We start from the raw sequence: 20621 nt of genomic DNA on the forward strand, positions 1-20621 counted from the left end.
CCTGGAGCGCTGCTCCGAGGAGCACAGGAGGGAAGAGCACGTGAAGACAGCGCACAAATGGGAACACACTCCTGGTACTAAAGTGATTTCAGCATTTATTATAATAAAAAAAGGCCTAAAGGACGGGGGCTTGCAGGCTGAGCAAGAGCGTTCCCATCGAGGATGCTGCAGCGCTGGGTTTCCTTGAGCAGCGATGTCCCCAGTGGAGTGGCACAGGTTCACTGGGTCAGAAGCGCCTTTTTATCCTGTTTTTTGTCCCTTTGGATTGGTTTCTGTTTGGATCCTTCATTTGCATGAAGGTTTTATGCCTTGATTGGCCATTACAGCTCTGTCCAGGCTGGCTCGCGGTGCACTTTACTGAGATGTAACACGGTACATTGAGTACCCTATTTCTTATAACAACCCTTTTAACAATATAATAACCAGAGTAACAATGCTTAGCAACTATCAACTATTCTACAACAGTTTCAAATCTATTTTTGACAATTGCACGCACTGATGAACCGAAGAACTCGATGCTATTCCTGCAGAACGCACTCCCACTGCTGGGCCCGAGCCCGTTACAAACTAAGCGCTAATTAAGCATTAATTGCGCCTCGCTTCACGGCCCGTGCCCCACCACGCCCTCGCGCGCCGCCGCCCTCACGGAAAACGGCGGGTACCGCGCACGTGCGCACCGCCTCCTCACGGCGCACGCGCAGGAAGAGTGACCCCTCCCGGCCGCCATCCCGCCCCGCCATGCCCCGGACGCCGTTTCCGCGGTCACTTCCGGCGGCGGCCCCGGCGCGGAGGCCCCGGTGCAGCCCCGCTCCGCCCGGGCCCGGCCCGCAGCCGGCCCAGCATGCCGGGGCGGCCCGCCCCGCACAGCCCGCCCGCCCCGCACCGTCCGCACGCACGCTCCCCCCTGCGCGGCCGGCCCCTGGCCCCGGCGCTGCCTCCTCCACGCCGCCGCGCCCCGGCGGGAACGTGACCACAGCTCGCCGCCTGTCCGCCCGCGCGGCCGCGGAGCTGTCCGGTGAGTGGGGACACCTGGGAGGGCACCGCGGAAACGTTTGGCAGGTCCGGAGAGAGCCGCGCCGCTCCGCTTGGCCTCGGGCGGTGCGGAGGAGACGGGGCTGGGGGTAACGGCCCGAGGCTCATCTGGCATCACCGGCTGCCGGGGCCGAGGTGCGGGCCCTGCCGGGGCTGTGCTGCCGCAGGTGCTGCTGCCTTTATCCCTTATCGCCTCTCCGCCTCCCAGAGCCGTCCGTCACCGCTGTCGAGCGGGGAGCACGGGGAGCTGGCGGTGGGTGAGGGTTGCGGGGCTCCCGGCTCCCGCAGTCTCCGGCCGTGTCTCTGCATTGTGGCCCTGATGTGACACCTTGTCGCAGGCAGCTCTTCTGAGTGTGCGGCTCCTCTGGGTCACCAAACTGACCTGAGAGCTCCCCTTGCAATTACAGCTGTGGAAATGCAGATGAACGTATCTGTGCCCAACTGATGGTATTGAAGTTGTAGAAATAGAAGTTTCCTTCTAAAAGTAGATAAATAGAGAACACATAGTTACCTTGTTTTAATTAGAGTCAGACTTAGATGCCAACAGTGCTGTCAGTTTACTGAAGTGATTAAAAGCCCTATTTGTTGGGAGAAACGTTGTATAACTTGGCAAGAGCATAACACAGACCGTGTGTTTTAGCCATGGAGGCTCCCTATGATGGCGCTGAGGTCACGGTGGTGATGGAGGAGATAGAGAGCACTTACACTTACACCTCTCCGGTGCCATCCAAGAAGAAGAAGAAACATAAAAGTACTGGTGATCATGGAGAAAAAGCCAAGAAGCCTCGGTAAGTTCTTTCTGCCTTCATTTAGTTCCTTTGTAGGGTGTGGGAGCAGTTTTCCCTGTTTCTGACACGATTGGACTTTGCAGTGCACTTGGAACACTTCATAGTGTAAAACATTGTTTATCAAATATCAGCTTGGCACTTTGGGCCTGCTCAGACATTCTTTACAGGTGCCACTGTTGCTCAGTTTAGAGTTTGTTTACCGCGGAATAATTTGCCTTAGGCTGTTCCTCAGAGGTTAGGTTCTCCCCAGAGAGAGAGTTTTAATTTGGTTAAAATATGCATTTGCAAATAAAATTAAATGTAACTTGCTTGTCACATGACCTTGACACTAAGCTAAACCTTGTGGATTTATTTTTCCCCAAAGAATTTATATAGAACGACCTTAATATTTCAATTTCTGGTTGTGTTTCAGATCTGCTTACCTTCTCTACTATTATGATATTTACTTGAAAGTACAACAAGAGCTTCCACACCTCCCTCAATCTGAAATCAACAAAAAGATCAGTGAGAGCTGGAGGTTGCTCAGTGTGGCTGAAAAGAGCTACTACTTGGAAAAGGCCAAGCTAGAGAAAGAGGGACTGGACCCGGTGAGTTGTCTTTCTAGAAGTTCCTTGGCTGCTGAGAAGAGAGGCAGTTCCCTGCTTACATAGCTCTGTGTGGGAGTCATTTTACTGCAGATTCCAGTTTGTATCCTTGCTCAGGGCAGCCTTTAGAGAAGCCAGTGAGGCCACTGCCTTTTGCCTTTGCCTTCTGTTCAGTTGAGGGAGGATGGTTTGTAATACAGGATGGATATGCCTGGTACCTGCTCATGGCAGGTTTTTTTGTGCCCTTTCATCAGAGTGAGTGTTGGTAAAGTGGGTGATAAAACCAGGACTGAGCGGGATTCTGCAGGCTCTGTCATGTGGAGAAATTCCCAGCAAACTACAGGAAACTGTTTGAACCTTAGGCACTAAAACAGCAGGATTGAGAACTGAATCTCTTCCTTTTCTCATCTTCATTTATTCCATCCTCTGCTTTTGCCCACAGAACTCCAGGGCATCCACTCGAACTGCAGTAATCCCTGACATTCCAGGCTTCCGCAAGATTCTTCCTCGCTCCGATTATATCATTATTCCCAAAACCACTCTTCAGGAGGACAGGAGCAGGCAGTCTCTGGAGCTGTGTGTGACACAGAGCCCAGCAGCATCTGAAGGCTTGGCACCTCCCAGGAATGTCACCAGTGTGCCCCGTGACACCGTGCAGAGCATCCTTTCCGTGGACTCGGGCCAGGCCAGCGTCTCGGAGCCCTGCATCGCCATCGAGGGGCTGGCAGAGGACACGGCAGCCTTTGCCCAGCCCGAGGCTGCAGAAGAAGCTGTTACCTCAGAGGTTCTCTCTCACTATGTTGGGCCTGTGACAGAGAAAGTGGCTGGAGAGATCCTCTTGGATGAGACTTCTTTGGAAATAGAAGGGCAGCCGTACCAGGCAGCGCGAGTGGTTATTGAGGAGACGCTGGTGAGCAGCTCCACAGACATCTCCAACAGGGGCATCGCTGTGGCCCGTCCCCAGGTGCCCGATGGGGTGTCTGTGGTGACTGTGGTCACTGGGAGGGTAAGTTTGTCCAGTGACACTCAGGCTCCTGCCAGTTCTCACCTGAAACATCTGAGTGCTGTTTCCCCCATTTTACTTGAGATCCTCTGATTGCCCAACTTGCTGATGCTCAATGCTGAGAGAAACAAAAACTTTTTTTTGTAATGAATGATATAAAAGTAACTCCTTGACTGAGTTGTCTCTGCTTGCAGATTGACTCAGCCCTGTGGTGATATCAATTGTCTTAACATGACTGAGTTCTTTTAATTGTTTGTTATAACAATATTTGAGGTATTGCAGTGCCAGTAATTGGGTTCTGCAGGTGCACTGCAAGATTTTGGTGAGAAAAAATGCTACTGCTGTTCTCCTGATAGCTGTTTTCCTGGTTTTAGAGAGCTAGAAGGGAGTCCTTTTAAGCTGAGTTTTAGGGATCAGTCATAGAAACTTTAGTCTGTGAAAAGTTGAATTCTCTTGTTTTGTTTGAGGAGTTTGGTAATTTCCAGAGTACATCTGGTAAGGCTGTTGCTTTTGAAGTGATTGCTGCTCTATTCTGTATTCTGGTCTCATCACTCCTTAAGACACATTAATCTTCATGAGAGGGAGGGATACAGGTCACCATGTCTTGTTTTCTGCATGTATTTTCCCTTTGATTTCATTTTAGGATACTGAAGAGAGTAGCTCCTCCACACCTGCAACACAGTTTATCATGTTACCTTTGCCAGCTCACTCTGTTGTGGAGAACCCAGCATCAATTAAATTGGTAAGAAATTCAGAGTCTTGTATGGTATGTTAAAGTTTGGATGTATTGTCATAGATTTCTCTTAAAGATGTTAGAGGGAGGGATTTGCTCATGGTTCAGTTTTTAAAAATAATCCAATTTGGAGTTGCTGTGTCACTCGATGTATTTCTTGTCCCTTGTGTTATGTCTTGCATAGGCTAGATCTCTGGCTTCTACAGTGTCTTACAGGGCCCATTTCTTCTGTCTTCTTCCTCAGGGAATTCTTGGAAACAGGTGGAGTAGATAAAGCTATCACAACACATCTGGCCAACAGCAGTTCCTGTGTAGCCATCTACATCCACTAGTTGGGTGCATATTTCTCCTTATAAAAAGCAATGTCCATCCTTTGCGATCTCTTATGGCAGGAAAACATGAACTCCAAAGCTTGTGCTTTGGCAGGAGGGGAGCAATGACTTGAGGTTTTGAGAAGCCATATTAAAGGCTGTGTGGCCTGCTGCATGAGGAAGAATGGTATTATTTCACTGATCTAACCACTCCAGCCACCTGTGTTTTTGTAGCCATTTTGGGAGTTCATTGTACAGTCAGTACTGCAGCTCCTTCTGTTATGTAAGCTAGCATCAAATCTTTTTTCCAGGTTCTCTATGCTTCCAGCTGGTGGAACACTGCAGATATTTATAGTGGTGTATAGTGTGATGCTCTTCCAGTTGTCCTGGTGAGAATGGAAATACCTCAGGTTTTTATGCCTGAGAAGGATCTGGTTAAAATTGACTCATTTCCTTGACAGCAGCACTTGCAGTTCTAGAAAAAATCTGTACCTAGTTAGGGAGCTACAGTACAACAGCTCCCTCGGGAGTGTTGAGAACAGGATATTGGAAGTGCTGTGCTGACAAAAACTCAAGTGTGTTGCTGCAGTTGTCCTGGCACAGATGACACGTCCTACTTTAGTTGTTTGTATAAATAGTGCCTGGTGATGCTGCTCGTGTTTCAGTAGTTCATAGCAAGTTACAGTGAAGGACCAGGGAACACTTGACCATCCCATACAGCACCAAGTTACTGACAAAACTGCCTTTGCATCACAAGTGTTTCTCTTCAAGTCTTTTTGCTGTGTTGTCATGAGTGTTAATCACGTCTTACTGTGGATTGCTGTTAGAAGCATTTTAATGCCATCTTACTGTGACTTTTTCATGCTCAAAAAGAACTTTCCCATCACTGTAAGTGCAAGATTAGTTTCTCCAGGAGGTTATGTGCATTGTTCATCTCTGCTCTGCAGGTTGATCTAAATTCAGGTAATTCCAGAGGCTATTGTGTAGACTGAGCATTTAGACTCACAGTAGTTATGGTGCTGACTCACCTGGTGCTGACCCAGCTGTGTGGTGTTTGTTCAGTAAAATGAATAATAGTGGAAGGCTGGTGATTTGCCATATAGCATTTGTAAGGTGCTTATGAGGAAAAAGAAGTGATCAACACAGCTTTGTGGTTTTCAGGTCTGTAGACAAATTCTTGACAATTCTTGTTTCAGACAACCACCTATACTCGCAGGGGACATGGAAATTGCACCAATCCTGGCTGTTCCTTCACTTATGTCACCAGGCATAAGCCACCAAAATGCCCAACATGTGGGAACTTCCTGGGAGGGAAATGGATCCCAAAGGTAAATTTGTCTTTCTTTTCCTGACTTTGAGACAAAAAGTGCTGGTTTTGTGAATGCCTGTGATACTTCTAGACCTGTAGATCTAGCACAGGAGGTCAGATACACCTGAAATGATCCCTGTACTCGTGTTCCAGTGCATGTGCTGGAGCAAGTCACTGTTGCAGAGGACACTTGGCCAAGGTGAGACCTCAAATCACCACAGCTTGGGTAAAGATGCTGTTCATATCTGTTAGAATAGATGGGGCTGCATTTGCTAAAATATCTCTCATTGAGAGGATACACATGCTTCTGGCCCTCTGCCTGCACAGCTCCTGTGACTGGAAGGCATTGCCTGTTCCTCCTGCTACAGCCCAAACTAAGCTTGGGAAGTTGTTTTGTGGTAATTAATATCAGCATTTGAAGTTTTCCGACAAATTTCGTTTTCTGTGGTCTTTCAACATTGTTTTTTTAACAGAGAGGAGGAACAACTCTCCATTAACAATCCTTTAGGAGCTTGTTAATAAAGTTGATCTAGTGGAAGCTGAAGTGCTGTTGGGTATTGTTGTCTCACGGCCGTGTGCCTGATCATGGTGTTCTGACCACTGACTGGAAGGAAGTTTCCAGGTGTTGGTAGAGTTGTAAAGCCTGTCTGAGTGGAAAAGTCTTTCTCCACATGATGCCTACTCTGCTTAAGTTATTGGCATCTCTGCTAGCTGTGTATAGAAAAACACACTTGATCCTTAAACCTTGGCACTATCCTGGTAATTAGTCAGCTCTGAACAGATGTGCATTTCTGTCTGAAGCAAGACTCCTCAGGCACAATTAAAAAGATGTTCTCAGTGTGAAAATTGGCATTGACATTCAGTGGCTTTATGTGGATTTGTTCTGAACCTCCTTTGTTTTGTGTCTGGATCCATTAAACATTCAGGGATGAAACTCTTTTGGGCAGCCTGCAGACTCTGTGGTGTCTGAACTGAAGGCTGAGCTTCCTGTGTGGTAGGGTACAAATAGTGATGGTGACATCTTTGCTTTTGTTTGGTAAACTTGCTGATGTAGAGAGATGGCTGAATGCAAAAAGTATTTCTGGATTCTGCCTGAGCATGGCATGTCTGCTGCTGTTCAAGCCTACTCTGGTTAGAACCTGAAAGATTTTAGAGGGAGCTTTCCTTTTTGTCTTTCAGACTCACTCTGGTCTGCTGGATTCCATTTCTGATATATTTTTCCATATTCCAGTTTAGTGTTCATTGTACCTTTGTTGATTCCAGTGCAATGATTTTTGTAGCCTTAGTCTTGGAACTAACATTTTTCTTAAAGTCAGAAAATTTTCCTAAATAATCCTGTTTTCTGGTTGGCTCACATGCTTGCTTTTTTGAAAGCTTATATCCAAAAGATGCAGATCCTCTGTCTTAACTCCCTTTGATTGCTGTCTGTTCTTCCACATTATTAAGCATCAGAGAGCTGAAGCCAGGAAAGAGGAGCGTAGGAGGTGGGCCCTTGGTGGGTGACTTTGTGGTGTTGATGCTAATGGTGATATTTTAGGGAGTTTAAGAAAGATTGATTCTTCAAAGTAAACAATGTCTAAAAATAATACATGAAGGGCCAAGAGGCCAGATACAATGTTAGCAGGGCCTTTGCTGTTGTAGGAGATGCTGTCTGTCTACTCCCATACAATTCACTGCTTAAACACTTAGAATTCTGCTGTTTTGAGCCAACATTAAATAGGCCACGGCAAACATGGCATATGTGCAGGGGACTTGCTTATCTGTGAAAGCTGAAAGCTCTGAAATGTGACTCTCTCCTTGTTTCCAGGAAAAGCAACCAAAAAGCAAATCTGAGCCAAATTCAGGCACCTCTCTTAAAACTCCAGCAGCTAAAAGAGGTCAGCAGTCAGCCCTCACAGAACCCACGGCCGCCAGCGAGAGTTCCTCCAAGTCTGCCTTGGAGAGCTCCGAAGCTGTCAGCCAGCTGCTGAGTGCTGTGCCTGGTGGAGGGCAGATGCCTGAGATGGAGTGGGAGGAAGTGATCATCTCTGAGGACCACTTTCTCCCAAATAATGTGCCTGCTGAAGACAGGAGGAGTGCCCAGCAGCAAGCAGACACCTCTTCAGAGCAGGCAGAGAAAGGAAGTGTAGGGCTGGGGATGCCCACATCTTCTGAGGTGTTGAGTCCAAATGCCTCTGTGAAAAAGCCAGTGGTGGGGTGAGTCAGTTTTCCATGTGTTATGGGAGCATATGATGCCTATTGTGTGCTCATGGGACTAGTCCCAGAAGTTGAAGGCTGTTGGCAGTGCTTCCTGTAAGACTTACTGTGTTTGCTGTCTGCTTTATGCCAGTTCAGGATTGTTCCTTTGAGTCTTTGTCCATCAGAACTAATATTTTTCTTTAAATGACAGATTGTAGTCACAGGGCAGATGCAGCCTTAGCACTGTCTCTCTTTCTATTGCAATAGCTGTGGTTAGTGTGGTAACAAAGCACAATTCAGGGAAAAGAGGAAAACTGAAGCTGAAGGGAAATAGATGGAATGTTTTTCCACTTGTAGCTCTTATTTTTCAGAATTGATGCAACAGCTGCTACACACAAGGGACAAGAAGCAAAGAGCAAACCAAGACCCAAGCCCTCCTTGCTGGCTGCAGCCAGACCCATGCGAGCCATTCTGCCTGCTCCAGCCATCGTGGGGAGAGAAGCCAGCACAGAGCAGCTGAGCAGCAGGCAGGCCTTTGCAAGTACTGGTAAAAGCAGCATCTCTGTGTGCTTTGGGAGCTGTTGTCTTTCCTCACCTTGCTGAAGTGGTGTCTGCCAATAATAAGATAGGTTTCAGGGGAGGTGGTTACCAATGCTAGGAAAAAACCAGTTTGTCTCTGCCTGAATGGAGTAAATGGGCCATGAAACACCTGCTTGGGTTATTTCAAGCTCAGAGGAAAGATCTCACATGACTATGGTGGCATTTAACTAAGATGTCAGAAAGAAACAGAACCTGTTTTCTTACATTTAACCTGATGCATCTCTTTCCTCCTTCTAGACAAGCATTCCCCTGTGAGAACATCAGGCTTGAAGCCCAGTACACTGAAACAGTTGGGCCAGTCAGTTCTGCAGCCACCAACTGCTGAGGAGCAAAAGGTTATTCTTCAAATGCAAACTATTTTCCTGAATTTTTTGGGGGGAGGGTTTTGTTTGTGGTTTTGGTTTTTTTGTTTTTTTTCTTTTTTCTCTCAGGTGAGTGATATGACCTGAGTGAGAAATAGAACAAAAAATGTATCTGCCTTATGATGATGAGATCTGTGAGTGGCTGTTTTTATGATATGGCTGGATAGCAGAATGACTGCTTGGTGGCTGAGTGTGGGAACTGAGCTGAGAGATGCTGTTGGACAATCCTGCTATTGGTTACTTTGGGAACCTCCCAGCTACTTCCAGAAGATGCATTAAGGATCTGCTGGTGCTTTGATAATCTGACATGCAATATTGAATACTGAGCTTTTCACCTATAAAATATGACTCAGTATGCCAAGGTGCTGAAATGAATCTGTGAATTGTATTGCCTTTGCATGCAAAATGGTGTCTTATGGTATTTGGGATATTAAATGGACATTAATCAATCTCTTAGGGGCAGTAATGCTAATAGGTATTGATATTGGTGCATGTATTTAGTAATAGGTGTCTGATGGGTGTTGTTTTTTCTGCTTTCAATCTCTAGCTCCACAGTTCTGTGACAAGCAGGGCATCTCAGGTTAAAGTTGTGGAGGTCAAGCCAGACATCTTCCCTTCCTACAAGTACAGTTGCACCGTAACTTTGGTGAGAATTTTTCAAAGTGTGAAAAACTATTTTACTTCTGCCACAGGGAGTGTCCTGTGCTTTATGTCATCTCTAGACCTAGTCCAGGATGGCTGTGCAGGGCCTTGTTAAGAGATGGATTTTAACTCATGTCCCCATGCAGAATCCCTATGCCCTCCTTGAGTTCAGCAGGGAGGATCAGGGGTTTCTGAATGAATTTCATGTGCTTCTGATCTGGAGAACTGGCCCCAGAATGTTTAAGTGCTACTTACAGGATTCTGTGCAAAGTGACAGGGCTTGCTATTGATTAAACAAGATGTTATAAAGTGGAGATAAAACATATAATAATCTTTTTTAGAATCTTGTTGGCTTAGAATCATAGAGCCATTCAGGCTGGAAAAGACCTTTAAGATCATGGAGCCCAGCTATTAAAAGTCAAGGTCAGCAAACATCTCCTTTGTGTCATTCAGGATTTGGGATTAGCAACATCACGTGGCAGAGGGAAATGCAAGAACCCCTCCTGCAGTTATGTGTATACAAACAGGCACAAGCCACGCATCTGCCCAAGCTGTGGATACAACCTTGCCAAAGACAGGACTGAGAAAACAGCAAAATCCCTGGTAAGGTTCAAGTTGGCTTGTTTTATCACATGTCTGTTGTGAGCTGGGCAGAGAAGTTTGCAAGTCCCTATGGAAACATGGTTTTGGCTTTGCTGCTTTTTTTTTTCCTTTTCATTATGATAAACTTTTCTGACAGAATGGTTCCTATTTAAAATATCTGTGATGATGTTTGTTGAATTCCTTTAGCAGTGGTGCTTCAGGCTGAGAGAGTCTGAGCACACCCATTGCTACCACTGGGTGTCTCCTCAACTTAAAAATCCTTCTATTGTATCAGCACATGCTGGGAAAATCGACCCTGAAGTCACCACATTGCTGTGTCAGCTTTGTTGAACTTCAGACTTCATCAAGAAACTCCCAAGTATGCTCTGCTTTGTGAGCAGTTTGGGGCTGGTGTCAGTTAAGTTGGTACATCTTGTATTAGAGCTTCCTGTTTTTAAGGGTTTGTAGAGCAATTTTACTTCCAACCTGAATTTATTTCTGTATGTAGGGTTTTTTTTTTTTTTCTGATGTATAAATATGTTTTCAGTTGTCTGCTGTTCTATGTGGATGTAATTAATTCTGGGGTTATTTTTTTGCTTTTGCAGTTTCAGAGGTTATCTTTTCTCATACTGAATTGTTATGTTTTTAAAACAATAAATGAAAAAAGGACCTTTCCTGCTCTTAACTGAAATGCCTACTCAGCAAATAGACAGAATTTTAGTCTGTGTAGTAATGACTCATCCACTTGCCTTTTTTTATTTTGAAGAACATAACTTTGTTTGGTGGTTTTGTTTTTTCTTTAAAAACACAAACAAACAGAGATGGCCTGTGTGAAACTCACACAAACAGCTGTGTAAGGAACAGCAGTGTGCTTAGCTCAGCTTCCATTCTGAGAGGCATGTGGCTTGTCTCTTCCTCATTTAGGTTTTTTCTTTTTTTCTGGTTGTAGATCTGTTTAACATTCCTGTCGCACAATTCAGTGTTGTCTCTGGGCTTTTGACTGATCATTTATCTCATTGCTGGACTAGTCATAAAACCAGGTTGAAAGGTTGACAGAAGAGTTTCAGGGATTAGACAGACCAGCCTGTTTGGGTTCTCTGTTCTCCTGGCACAACCTGGAGTTTGGTTCTCCTGTGTTTGTGCATTTTGTTGTGATGGTATGTGTTGGAGAAGGGTAGACTGTAGACCCACCAATTGTTATTGATTAGTGTGTTCTGTGTATCACAGCCCCAGTTCTCTCTTGGTTCCTTGATTCCTCCATCTTCTGGAGAGCTGTGCAGGCTGCCCTGAGCCTGCCCTGATAACCTGTGGAGAAAGACAGTGATAACTGGAGGTTCAAGTGATGAGGGTTATTGAAGTGTACCTGTTGGTGGTTATCCTCACCTTCTGGATCCCCAATCCCTGCACTTAACAGTTTAATGGCCAATCTGTGATGGTTTGGCAGTGCAGCAGTTGTGCTGTAATAAACTATTTTTGTTAAAGTAATTTGAGCTTGAAGTGGAATCAGTGATTCAGCAGTAGAGTAGAAGTTGGGTTTACTGAGTGCAAAGGCTGCTGTGTTTCTGCTACCTTTATGACTTCTTTGGGCTTAATATTTCATCCCCACGCTTGCCTGTTTGGCTGTGTTGCTTCCTAGGAGGTCAGTGCAGGTCAGCCGGGCGTGCTGAACACCAGCGAGCCCCTGACGCCGTCGCAGAAGGAAACCCAGCGTCAGTCCACGCTGCAGCTGCTGCGCAAGGTGATGCAGATCCCCGAGAACGAGTCCGAGCTGGCAGAGATCTTCACCCTCATCCACGAGCTCAACAGCTCCAGGCTCATCCTGTCCAACGTGAGTGAGGAGACGGTGACCATCGAGCAGACCTCCTGGTCCAACTACTACGAGTCTCCGTGCGTGCAGTGCCTCCTCTGTAACAGCCCCTTGTTCAAAGGGGGACACAAGTAAGATTCTGCTTTGCATTTTGACTCTTTCAAACTCGTGCTGATTTTCTTTGTTCTGAGTCTGCCTGAAATAATATTTGCTTTGGCCCCTGGTAGTGAAGCTGGTGAAAGTGACACTGAGTAAGCTAGATGTGTGTGGAAAGGGTTTGGCAGGATCAAAGAGTGACTGCAAAGTCCAGATGTAACTTTTTTCTTATTGAAACAGAGTATTTTCATTAGTCATCCTCTCTTTGTTTTCCATTCTGATGCTTCGAGGCTGAGAGAGGAAAACTTGTGTGTTTATAGATGGCATTGTGTGATTTCCTTTTTCTCTCTCTCCCTGGTCTGAGTATTTCCTGTGTGGGTCTTTTTGCTTATGATATTTTCATTCCTTTCATTTCTTAGTGTGTGCTTGAGTGAATGCTTTTTGGAACAAATATCCAAATTGAAACCTGAAGGACTTAAGGAAACTTTTAGTAAATAAGCTAGATTGCCTTAACTAGATTTAAATGAAAGCCTGTAGGCTATCTCTTCCCTTAGTCTGGCAGGCATTCTCCTGTTTCTGAAAATATGATCTAAGATTTTTCCTACAACAAAATGGCAGTGAGTTTAATGTCGTGTTTCTTTCTTCCACAAAAAAATTCTTGATACGAAGGATGGACATTTGCTTTGGTCAGGCTTGCACTAACTGAGATCTTTCCAGAAGAGTTACTTTTTATGCTCTGTATTTTTTTCAGAACAGAGCAGTCTCACACCCTGTCCCTCACCCTGGGTCTTATCAACCTGTGCATTGTAAATCCTTGTCTGTGCCTGGCTGCTTTGCAGTGCTCTGCACATGGGACTCTCCCATGTGCCTGCACAGGCTCTAATTGAAGCCCTGCCAGTGGGAAGGAGGTGACTTTGGCTTTGATTCCTGTTTTCTCAGGGGGACAGCAGTATTTCAGCCACTGGCACTCTCCTGTCTGAACTCCCCCTTTGTCAGTTACATTGTAGAGGAGCAGACCTTTCTGAATCTCTGTGTGCAGGACAGGCTGGCTGGTGGATTATTGATCACCACAGCAGTGGTACAGCCACTTCTCCCAGGACAGCTGGGGCCATGGTTTTTCTCCACTTCTGCAATAATAGGTGCCCAGTATATGAAGCTGAAGGGATCCTCTAGTGCTCTTTAAAAGAATGTGAGCAGTGACCTGCCTTTGCCTGAGAAATCTGTTTTAAAATGTAACTTCTTCTGGTGTGATATGATGTGGTGAGCTGGCTTAGATTTACATAATAATGAACTCATGTCAACTAGAATGTCTGAAGTTACTGCAGTTTTAGTTGGACTAAAAAACCCATTGGCTTCACTCAGAGTGTTTGTTGTTTTGGTTTTTTTTTGTTGTTGTTGTGTGTTGCAGTTCCCTTGCTGGTCCTCAGGAGTGCTGGCTGCTGACAGCCAATAGATTACAGGTGGTTACAGCTCAGGTCAAAGTGTGCTTGAACCTGCAGTGTCTGGCCCTCCATAGCTTCACTGACATTTACACAGGTAGGAGAAATATGAGCATACAGCATGACTACAGTCTGAACCCTTTGGAAGCCTTGGGATTGTATCAGGGCATTGTTCAGGCACTAGAAAAGCTTGTTCCCTTCCCTGGTATACTAAATTTGAATTATTTTTTATTTGCTTCTGCTTATTCTGCAAGTAAATCTATATTTGTGAGTGAAAATACATGAATGTTCTGGTGAGGAAGACCTTGCCTTGATTCACTGGTGTAGGCGTCTGTAAATGTTGAGTTCTGCAAGGCAGCCCCTGAGATCATAGTCAGAGACATCTCTGGAGAGTGCTGTTTGATGGCATTGGCTAGTGAGATGGATTGACAGCTGTTCCTTGTGGCTTTTAAAATCAACAGACAAGTCTGTGAAAGGAGCTGATGTTTCAGCAGGGAACTCTGCATTTCAGAGGTGCAGAAGCACTGTTTGTGTTTCCATTATCCTCTAAACTGTACTCATGAGTGTGTTGTATATCAAGAAGGAATAAATTTCTTTGTGAGGAAGATCTGGAACCCTACAGACAATAACTGTCTTGTTTTAACTGCAGGCCTTTTCAATGTGGGTAACAAATTGCTGGTGAGCTTGGATCTTCTGTTTGCAATCCGAAACCATATTAAACTTGGAGAGGATCCCAGAGTGGCTGTTGGCAACATCCTTGACTCTGTTCAGGAGCAAACTGGTGAGTTTTCCTTCTTGCTTTTTACCATAATATACCAAAATGTGACCTGATGATGATTGTTAGGTTATAAAAAGGCAAACTTCACCTATTTTAGTGTGGTATGGTTCTATTAAGCCACTTCCTGAACCAAACAGTACCTCTATGACCAGTTCTTTGCAACAATTCTCTGGAGGGCAGGTTTGGTTTTATCCTGTGTAGAAGAGCCCTAGTACCTCTCCAGTGGCTTCAGGATGTGAAAACTGTAACAGTGGCATGTTCTCTTTTCAGATAAAAGCCTGAGCCCTGATGAGCAGGCTCAGCTCCAGGAGCTGCTGTGCAATGGCTACTGGGCTTTTGAATGCCTGACAGTCCGGGATTACAATGATATGATCTGTGGAATCTGTGGCATAACCCCCAAGGTGGAAATAGCCCAGAGGAATACGGAAAATGTCCTAGCACTGAAAAATATAGAGGTAGGTTTTTCCCACAGCTCACATCCTGTTTGTGTTCAAAGCAGATCATAATGATTTTTTGCTGACTCTGGTCTTCATGATGCACAATAAATACATGAGACCTTTGTGAGTGGTTTTCTGCTGATGTCTGACAAGAGGATGTGGCGGGTGCAGCAATGCCTGTGCTTCCTCTTAGAGGTGTTGATGTGTAGTTCAGGGAAAACAAGATCCTTTGTCCCTGGACCACAGCTTTTGTCCAGCAGCCTTGGGTAGGAGGAACCTTGGATGGAAGTTGTTGAATTTGATCTTCTTCCTTTGACATGAGCACATTCCTTTTTTCCTCAAGTTTCCCTGAAGTGCTGTCTTCTCTAATGGGGAAAAAAGCACTAGTAGGAGAATGTAGCATGTCCGACTTTTATGTCAAATAGGTCAAATTTTGAGTCTTACCTGATGCAAAGGGGTTGTGGGAAGCTTTGGGAGACTGAAATCATCTTGTTATATTTGAGCTAAGCACTCTCCTGGATAGTCCTCATGCCATGAGTGAGACTGACACAGAGCTGTCAAATGAACTGTGTTTTTTGTATTTGACCATTCTTTCTTTCTCTCTGTAGTTTACTTGGCCAGAATACTTGCCATCAAGTGAAGTGAATGTGGAAGACTTTTGGTCCACGATGGAGACAGAGGTGATTGAGCAGGTGGCTTTTCCTTCTAGCATCCCCATCACAAAGTTTGATGCCTCTATTGTTGCTCCTTTCTTCCCTCCACTGATGAGAGGAGCAGTGGTGATCAATACAGAGAAGGACAAGAACCTGCATGCACAGCCAGTGCCAGGTAATGGCTCAGGTTGTGCCTATTAAGGGACTGCTTGATGTGTTGGTGACTTCAGTCTTGGTGATGTTTAACATTAAGAATAGCTGATTGCATGACACTTTAAAAGTCATGTGTGCTGAGGAAAGACAGGAACACTGAGGTTATTTCAGCTGTTCTCAGGGTACTTTGTTACTTGAGGCTTGGCTTTTCCTGTGAAGTTTGGATGTACTGGTGGGCTCTGATGCATTTGAGACATGGGGGACATGAGAGCATTGCACCCCAGGTGAGGTAGAGTCTGATTGCAGAGGGGTGCATGCACATCTTGAATGCCAGTCAGTGTTTGTTTCATGTTAGACTGATATTTGGAGTTTGGAAGTTACTGGTAGTGCTTGGTATCTCAGTGTTACAATCTCAATAAAGGGTGAATAAGTTTTTGCAGAACTTGAGAAAAAACTAGGAGAGTGGTGTGCTAGTCCTGATCAGAGTTGTCAACATTCAGTACATCCACTGCATATTGATTGCATGGAGCAAGAAACAGTGAGAGCAATAATCTCACATCTAAAAGCCAAAATGAGTTAGCACCTGGTTCCCTTAAGAATTTAAGTGTTGTGTACAGGAAGGAAAACTGGCTTTGCAAGCTTAGCAAGTGTGTGAGTTGGCTTTGCAGACAGGGCTGCAGCTGCTTCAGAGCTGGGCTGCAGAAGAGCTGTGTGGGCTTTTGTGGAAGTGGAGTTCCGGAGAAAGAACCAGGGAGATGTGAAGGCTGAGCCTGGAGCTGTTCAGCCCAAAGGCTGCAGTGACATTTATCTCTGCTCTTCTTCACTTGGTTGTCCTCCCATCAGTCATTTAAAGGTTACAAATGACAGGATAGATAAGTGCTTATGGGGTCTGCAGCTATGCTGGGCTCAGTCGAGTGACCTCAGCAGTGAAGGGCTCAAGACAAGTGGTCTGTGACGTGCTCTGTGTGTAGGACTGTTCACAGCTCTCTCTTGCTGGCTGTGGGTTGTGCAATCTCTGCTTCTGTCATCTTCTTAAGAAATTATTTTGGTAAGTTCCCTTCCTGAGAATGAGTGCCGAGACCTGTTTCCTGCCTTTGCAGGTAATGGGAGTGCCTTGGTGAGGCTCCTTCAGGAAGAAGTCTTCAGGCCTGAGCTGATAAACTCTTACAGTGAGGAAGAGCTACAGAGCTTTCTGACGCAGTGTGGCATTCCCTGGGAGGCATCACATACAAAGGTAATGGCTTGTTTGCCCACAGACAAGCCTGCAGGAGTGGAGCTGTTCTTCAGTGTCTTTCCCTCATCCACTCTTGCCATCCTAGACAATTAATTTCTCATCTGACTGCACTAAGGGCAGGGATGGGTGCCAGCAGGTTATAGGATAATTTACACATGATGAAATAAATTGAACCTTTGTGGGCTAGAAGAAAGGAAGCCTGTAATTACCTTGTCACTGGCTCAGCATTGTGTAATTGGTTGTCATCCTCACACTACTGAGTGTGGGATTAGGAAGTTATTGGATGAAGTGCAAATTAGGATTTGGGAGATCTTGCATGCTGCCTTTTCCCTCACTGCAGGAGTCTGTTAATTTTAGTCAGTTTCTCTGGGACCTGTCTTTTCTAGGATGAGCTCTGCTACTCCCTCCTGGCTCTCTATGAGTTTGTACAGAATGGAACAAGCATTACACCATCTTCTGCTCATCACACAGGAGGGAAAATCTACAAAGTGTGTCCACATCAGGTAGGGAAGACTGGAGCCACAATGTTTTTTTTCTTCCTTGGCTCTTCATTATTTGACTTAACAGCATGGAACTTCCTTATTGAATAGAAGCAATGGAATGGGCTTCTCTGAGCCTTGGGAATGAAACCTGTTCCTCAGGGCTTGGAAAATTTCCCATGACAAGGTGAATGTGTATGAGGAGGAAGCAGAGTATCTTTAGAGAAAGTAGCTGTCTGGTTACTGTATAGTCTGGAATACCTGGAAGGAACCTGTATTTTTTTAAGACTAGATTTTTTTTTCTGTAAGTTTTCAGTTTTATTGTGCTACTGATATCAATCATTTTTTTTCCCTAGGTGGTGTGTGGCTCCAAGTACATAGTAAGAGGAGAAAATGCTCGGGATCACGTGGACTTGTTGGTATCCTCACGTCACTGGCCTCCAGTGTATGTTGTTGATTCAGCCTCTTCAGTGGCACTGTGTGCAGACCTCTGCTGGCCTGGCCTGACTTCCCAGATGTGGGGGAAGAACCAGGGCTGCTTCTCTGACCCCATGGAACCTCCAACGGTTAGTTATGTCTTTGCTCTCTGCTCTGCCAGTCCAGCATGGAAAAGCTGCAAGGGAGATTAAAATTAACACACCCCCCATATGTAATCTGCATTGTGGCTCAAAATAATTTTGTAGAATCACACAATGGTTTGGGTATGAAGGGCCCTTAAAACTCATCCAGTTCACCCTCCTGCTACAGGCAGGATCACCTTCCACTAGGCCAGGTTGCTCACAGCCCCATCCAACCTGGTTTTGAGCACTGCCACGAGTGAATTTGACCTAATAAGTGTCTCCTGATTTAAGCTTTGCCAGGGCATCACTCCTAAGCATAGCAGAATGTATTAGGTGTTGCCTGGAGATCGTTTGATTAATTGTCCTTAATAGGAAGAGCTGTGCTGGGAGTGCATTGTAACAGTTCAGATCATGAACTTTGGAGCACATCACTTATTTTGACACAGCAACTCACTTCTTTCAGACTACCGCTATTCCTTGAGAAGAGGGAGAGAAAGATGGCTCCTAGTGCCTTGGGATTATCTGAGGGCACACAAGTGAGGAGGGAGTGTGGCATGTAGGGGAAGCCTGGATCATTTAGCCCTCCATGTCTCCTGGGTCATAGTGTTGGTTGGAGTTTGGCCAGCCAGTAATTTTATCTTCTCGGCTGCGGGGAAGTTGTTGTTCCACCTGCTGTGTGTCTCCCCCAGTACGTGTCCTGCCCTGAGCTGCTGGACCAGCACTACAGCGTAGACGTGACGGTGGCTGAGCCCTCCCTGCAGCACCCCATCACCAAGTCCTGTGCGCGCCGCATCGTGCAGGCGGGCCCGGAGCAGAGCAGCCCCTGGGACGCCACGGCCCGGCACCGCTGCATCGCCCTGTGCCGCGAGCTGGAGCCCTACGGCGCCATCGCCGCCGCCATCGGCGACAGCAGGACCAGCACCGTGCGCCAGCGGCCCATCACCTTCGAGAACCCCACGCACTATTACCTCTACAACCGCCTCATGGACTTCCTCACCAGCAGGGAAATCGTCAACAGGCAGATCCAGGAGATCGTGCAGAGCTGCCAGCCCGGGGAGGTGGTGATCCGTGACGCGCTCTACCGGCTCGGCGTGGCCCAGATCAAAACAGAGACGGAGGAGGATGAAGAGGGGAAGCAGGAGGAGGATGGAGGTTGCTGAGTTGGTTTCTCTCTCTGGTTGTGTGGATGGGCGGGCTGAGCCAGCTTTAGCAGCTGTCTGGCTTGAGAGTTTATTTTTTATTTTATTTTATCAACCTCCACAGGTTGGAGATGTGATGCTGGTGGCTTTGACTGCTGTTACTGACCAAAGAGCTCTGTGCTTCCATAGCATCGTGATAGCTGCTGTGAGCATAGGTCTGTCACCCCCTTGCAGAAGGCTGCAGCTGCCTCCAAGGCATGTGATGGACCTGCTGTTCAGGGCTGTGGGATGTTGCCCTCCCTGCAGCTGGAGAGGGGAGAGGAGTTGCTGGTAGCAGGGAGTGTGCATGGTCAAGCACACACAGGTCATTTAATTCTGAATCTTGCTTGCTGACTTCTTTGTGCTTATTGGTGGCAGGGCTGGGGGTGTGGGACCAGGCATAAACGGTAGATGGCTACAACGATTTCCCCCAGAACATTCTGAATAGGTGAATTTAGGATACTGACTCCTGCTTGGTAAACTTGCAGAGCTCTCACAAGCATTGGCTGCAAGGAGTCATGAGAAGGAGGAGCTGTGCTGTATCTTGGGAACCTCCCTGGAGGCTGCACTCCTGGTCCAGGATTGTGGGTGCTTTGGCTGCAGGGAGTATCTAGAATTGTTTGTCCCTTCATATGAGCACTAATAACTTAGAAGCCAAAAGGTACAGTGAGAGGAGAGGTAAGAACTGAGCCCCAGGGCAGCCAAGGGCTTGGAGGATGGTTTAAGTGCAGGAGGTGGCTGTGGAGAGGGGAGGGACACTCAAATGTTGTCTGTGAGATCAAGGAGGAATGATGAATGCAGCGTCACCAGAGCTGCACCCACGTGTGCAATCTCATCCCTTTGTCAGGTGTCACACCTGCCCTGCCCATGTTCCCACAGCACTCTGGGGGTTAGAGGAGTCTCCTGCTGCCCAGGTTGCTTTGTCAGCCCCTTGAGAGGAGTCAGGATCAGACTCTGCCTGTGCAGCACACCTGAGGAGCACCTGGGTCTGTGGGTGCAAAGCTGTGCTGCCACTGCTGCAGCTCCCTTTGGCCATGGCTGGTGGTGAAGGTGTTTGGTGTTTGCTGTGACACATACAGGAGACAAGCAGGATGCCAGACTGCTAAGTTGCCATCTTGGGAGTTTATTTTGTCTGAGTGAGCAGTGGGGAAGATTCTGAGGCTTGCGGTGTGGTTGAAAACTCCCTTCTGTGAAGGGGAACCTATTGAGTACCGTACTGTTAAAGTAAATGTATTAAGTCTGAGCAAATGCAGTAATCATGGCTTGGGGTTTTTCTGTTAAGAACATTAACTTATTATAAGAGACATTAGTGACTTTTTTCAGTCAGTGATAAAATTTAATAAATTATCTCCAATTTTGGGGGTGAAACTGTGGTCAAGTGACTTGGGTTGTTTTTTTTTGTTTTTTTTTGTGTGTGTGTACAAGGCCTGGATGGCTCCAGGAGAAAAGGCACAAACACTGCTGAATCTCTTCTGCATTTGCCCTGCTTTTGCCATTGCACTTGCCCCAGAGACTGCTGCCATGTGCCACATGGTGATTTGTCAAGATGTTCCATTATCACAACTGAAATTACATTCCATTATATCCGTGCAAAGGGACTACTTCAGAGCTTTAAAACCTTGCTTTTAATAAGTTTTTGTGTTACACAAGAATGAGTGGTTTTGAGAACTGGTACTGAGGAAC

General features: G+C 46.2%; 1 protein-coding gene across 2 annotated transcripts; it reads left to right on the forward strand.

The window, feature by feature from the left end:
• Nucleotides 1–785: 785 nt before the first annotated feature.
• Nucleotides 786–20311, forward strand: HMGXB3 (HMG-box containing 3). 2 transcript variants are annotated; one of them, XM_036391492.2, is made up of 20 exons: nucleotides 786–1015; nucleotides 1673–1820; nucleotides 2233–2407; nucleotides 2847–3410; nucleotides 4051–4149; nucleotides 5648–5779; nucleotides 7568–7956; nucleotides 8310–8485; nucleotides 8776–8873; nucleotides 9448–9546; nucleotides 9996–10145; nucleotides 11761–12062; nucleotides 13436–13563; nucleotides 14116–14247; nucleotides 14515–14699; nucleotides 15290–15509; nucleotides 16588–16721; nucleotides 17108–17224; nucleotides 17557–17766; nucleotides 18450–20311. In XM_036391492.2, exons 2-20 carry the CDS (start codon nucleotides 1675–1677, stop codon nucleotides 18918–18920), a joined length of 3927 nt encoding a protein of 1308 aa, XP_036247385.1. In that variant the 5' UTR covers nucleotides 786–1015; nucleotides 1673–1674; the 3' UTR covers nucleotides 18921–20311. The 2 variants fall into 2 exon arrangements, with proteins under 2 accessions (XP_036247385.1, XP_054372395.1); XM_054516420.1 differs by having other exon boundaries at nucleotides 8310–8479.
• The last annotated feature ends 310 nt before the right edge of the window (nucleotides 20312–20621 follow it).

Source organism: Molothrus ater, chromosome 15 (genome assembly GCF_012460135.2).
Source record: "Molothrus ater isolate BHLD 08-10-18 breed brown headed cowbird chromosome 15, BPBGC_Mater_1.1, whole genome shotgun sequence".
Classification (NCBI taxonomy): Eukaryota; Metazoa; Chordata; class Aves; order Passeriformes; family Icteridae; genus Molothrus; species Molothrus ater.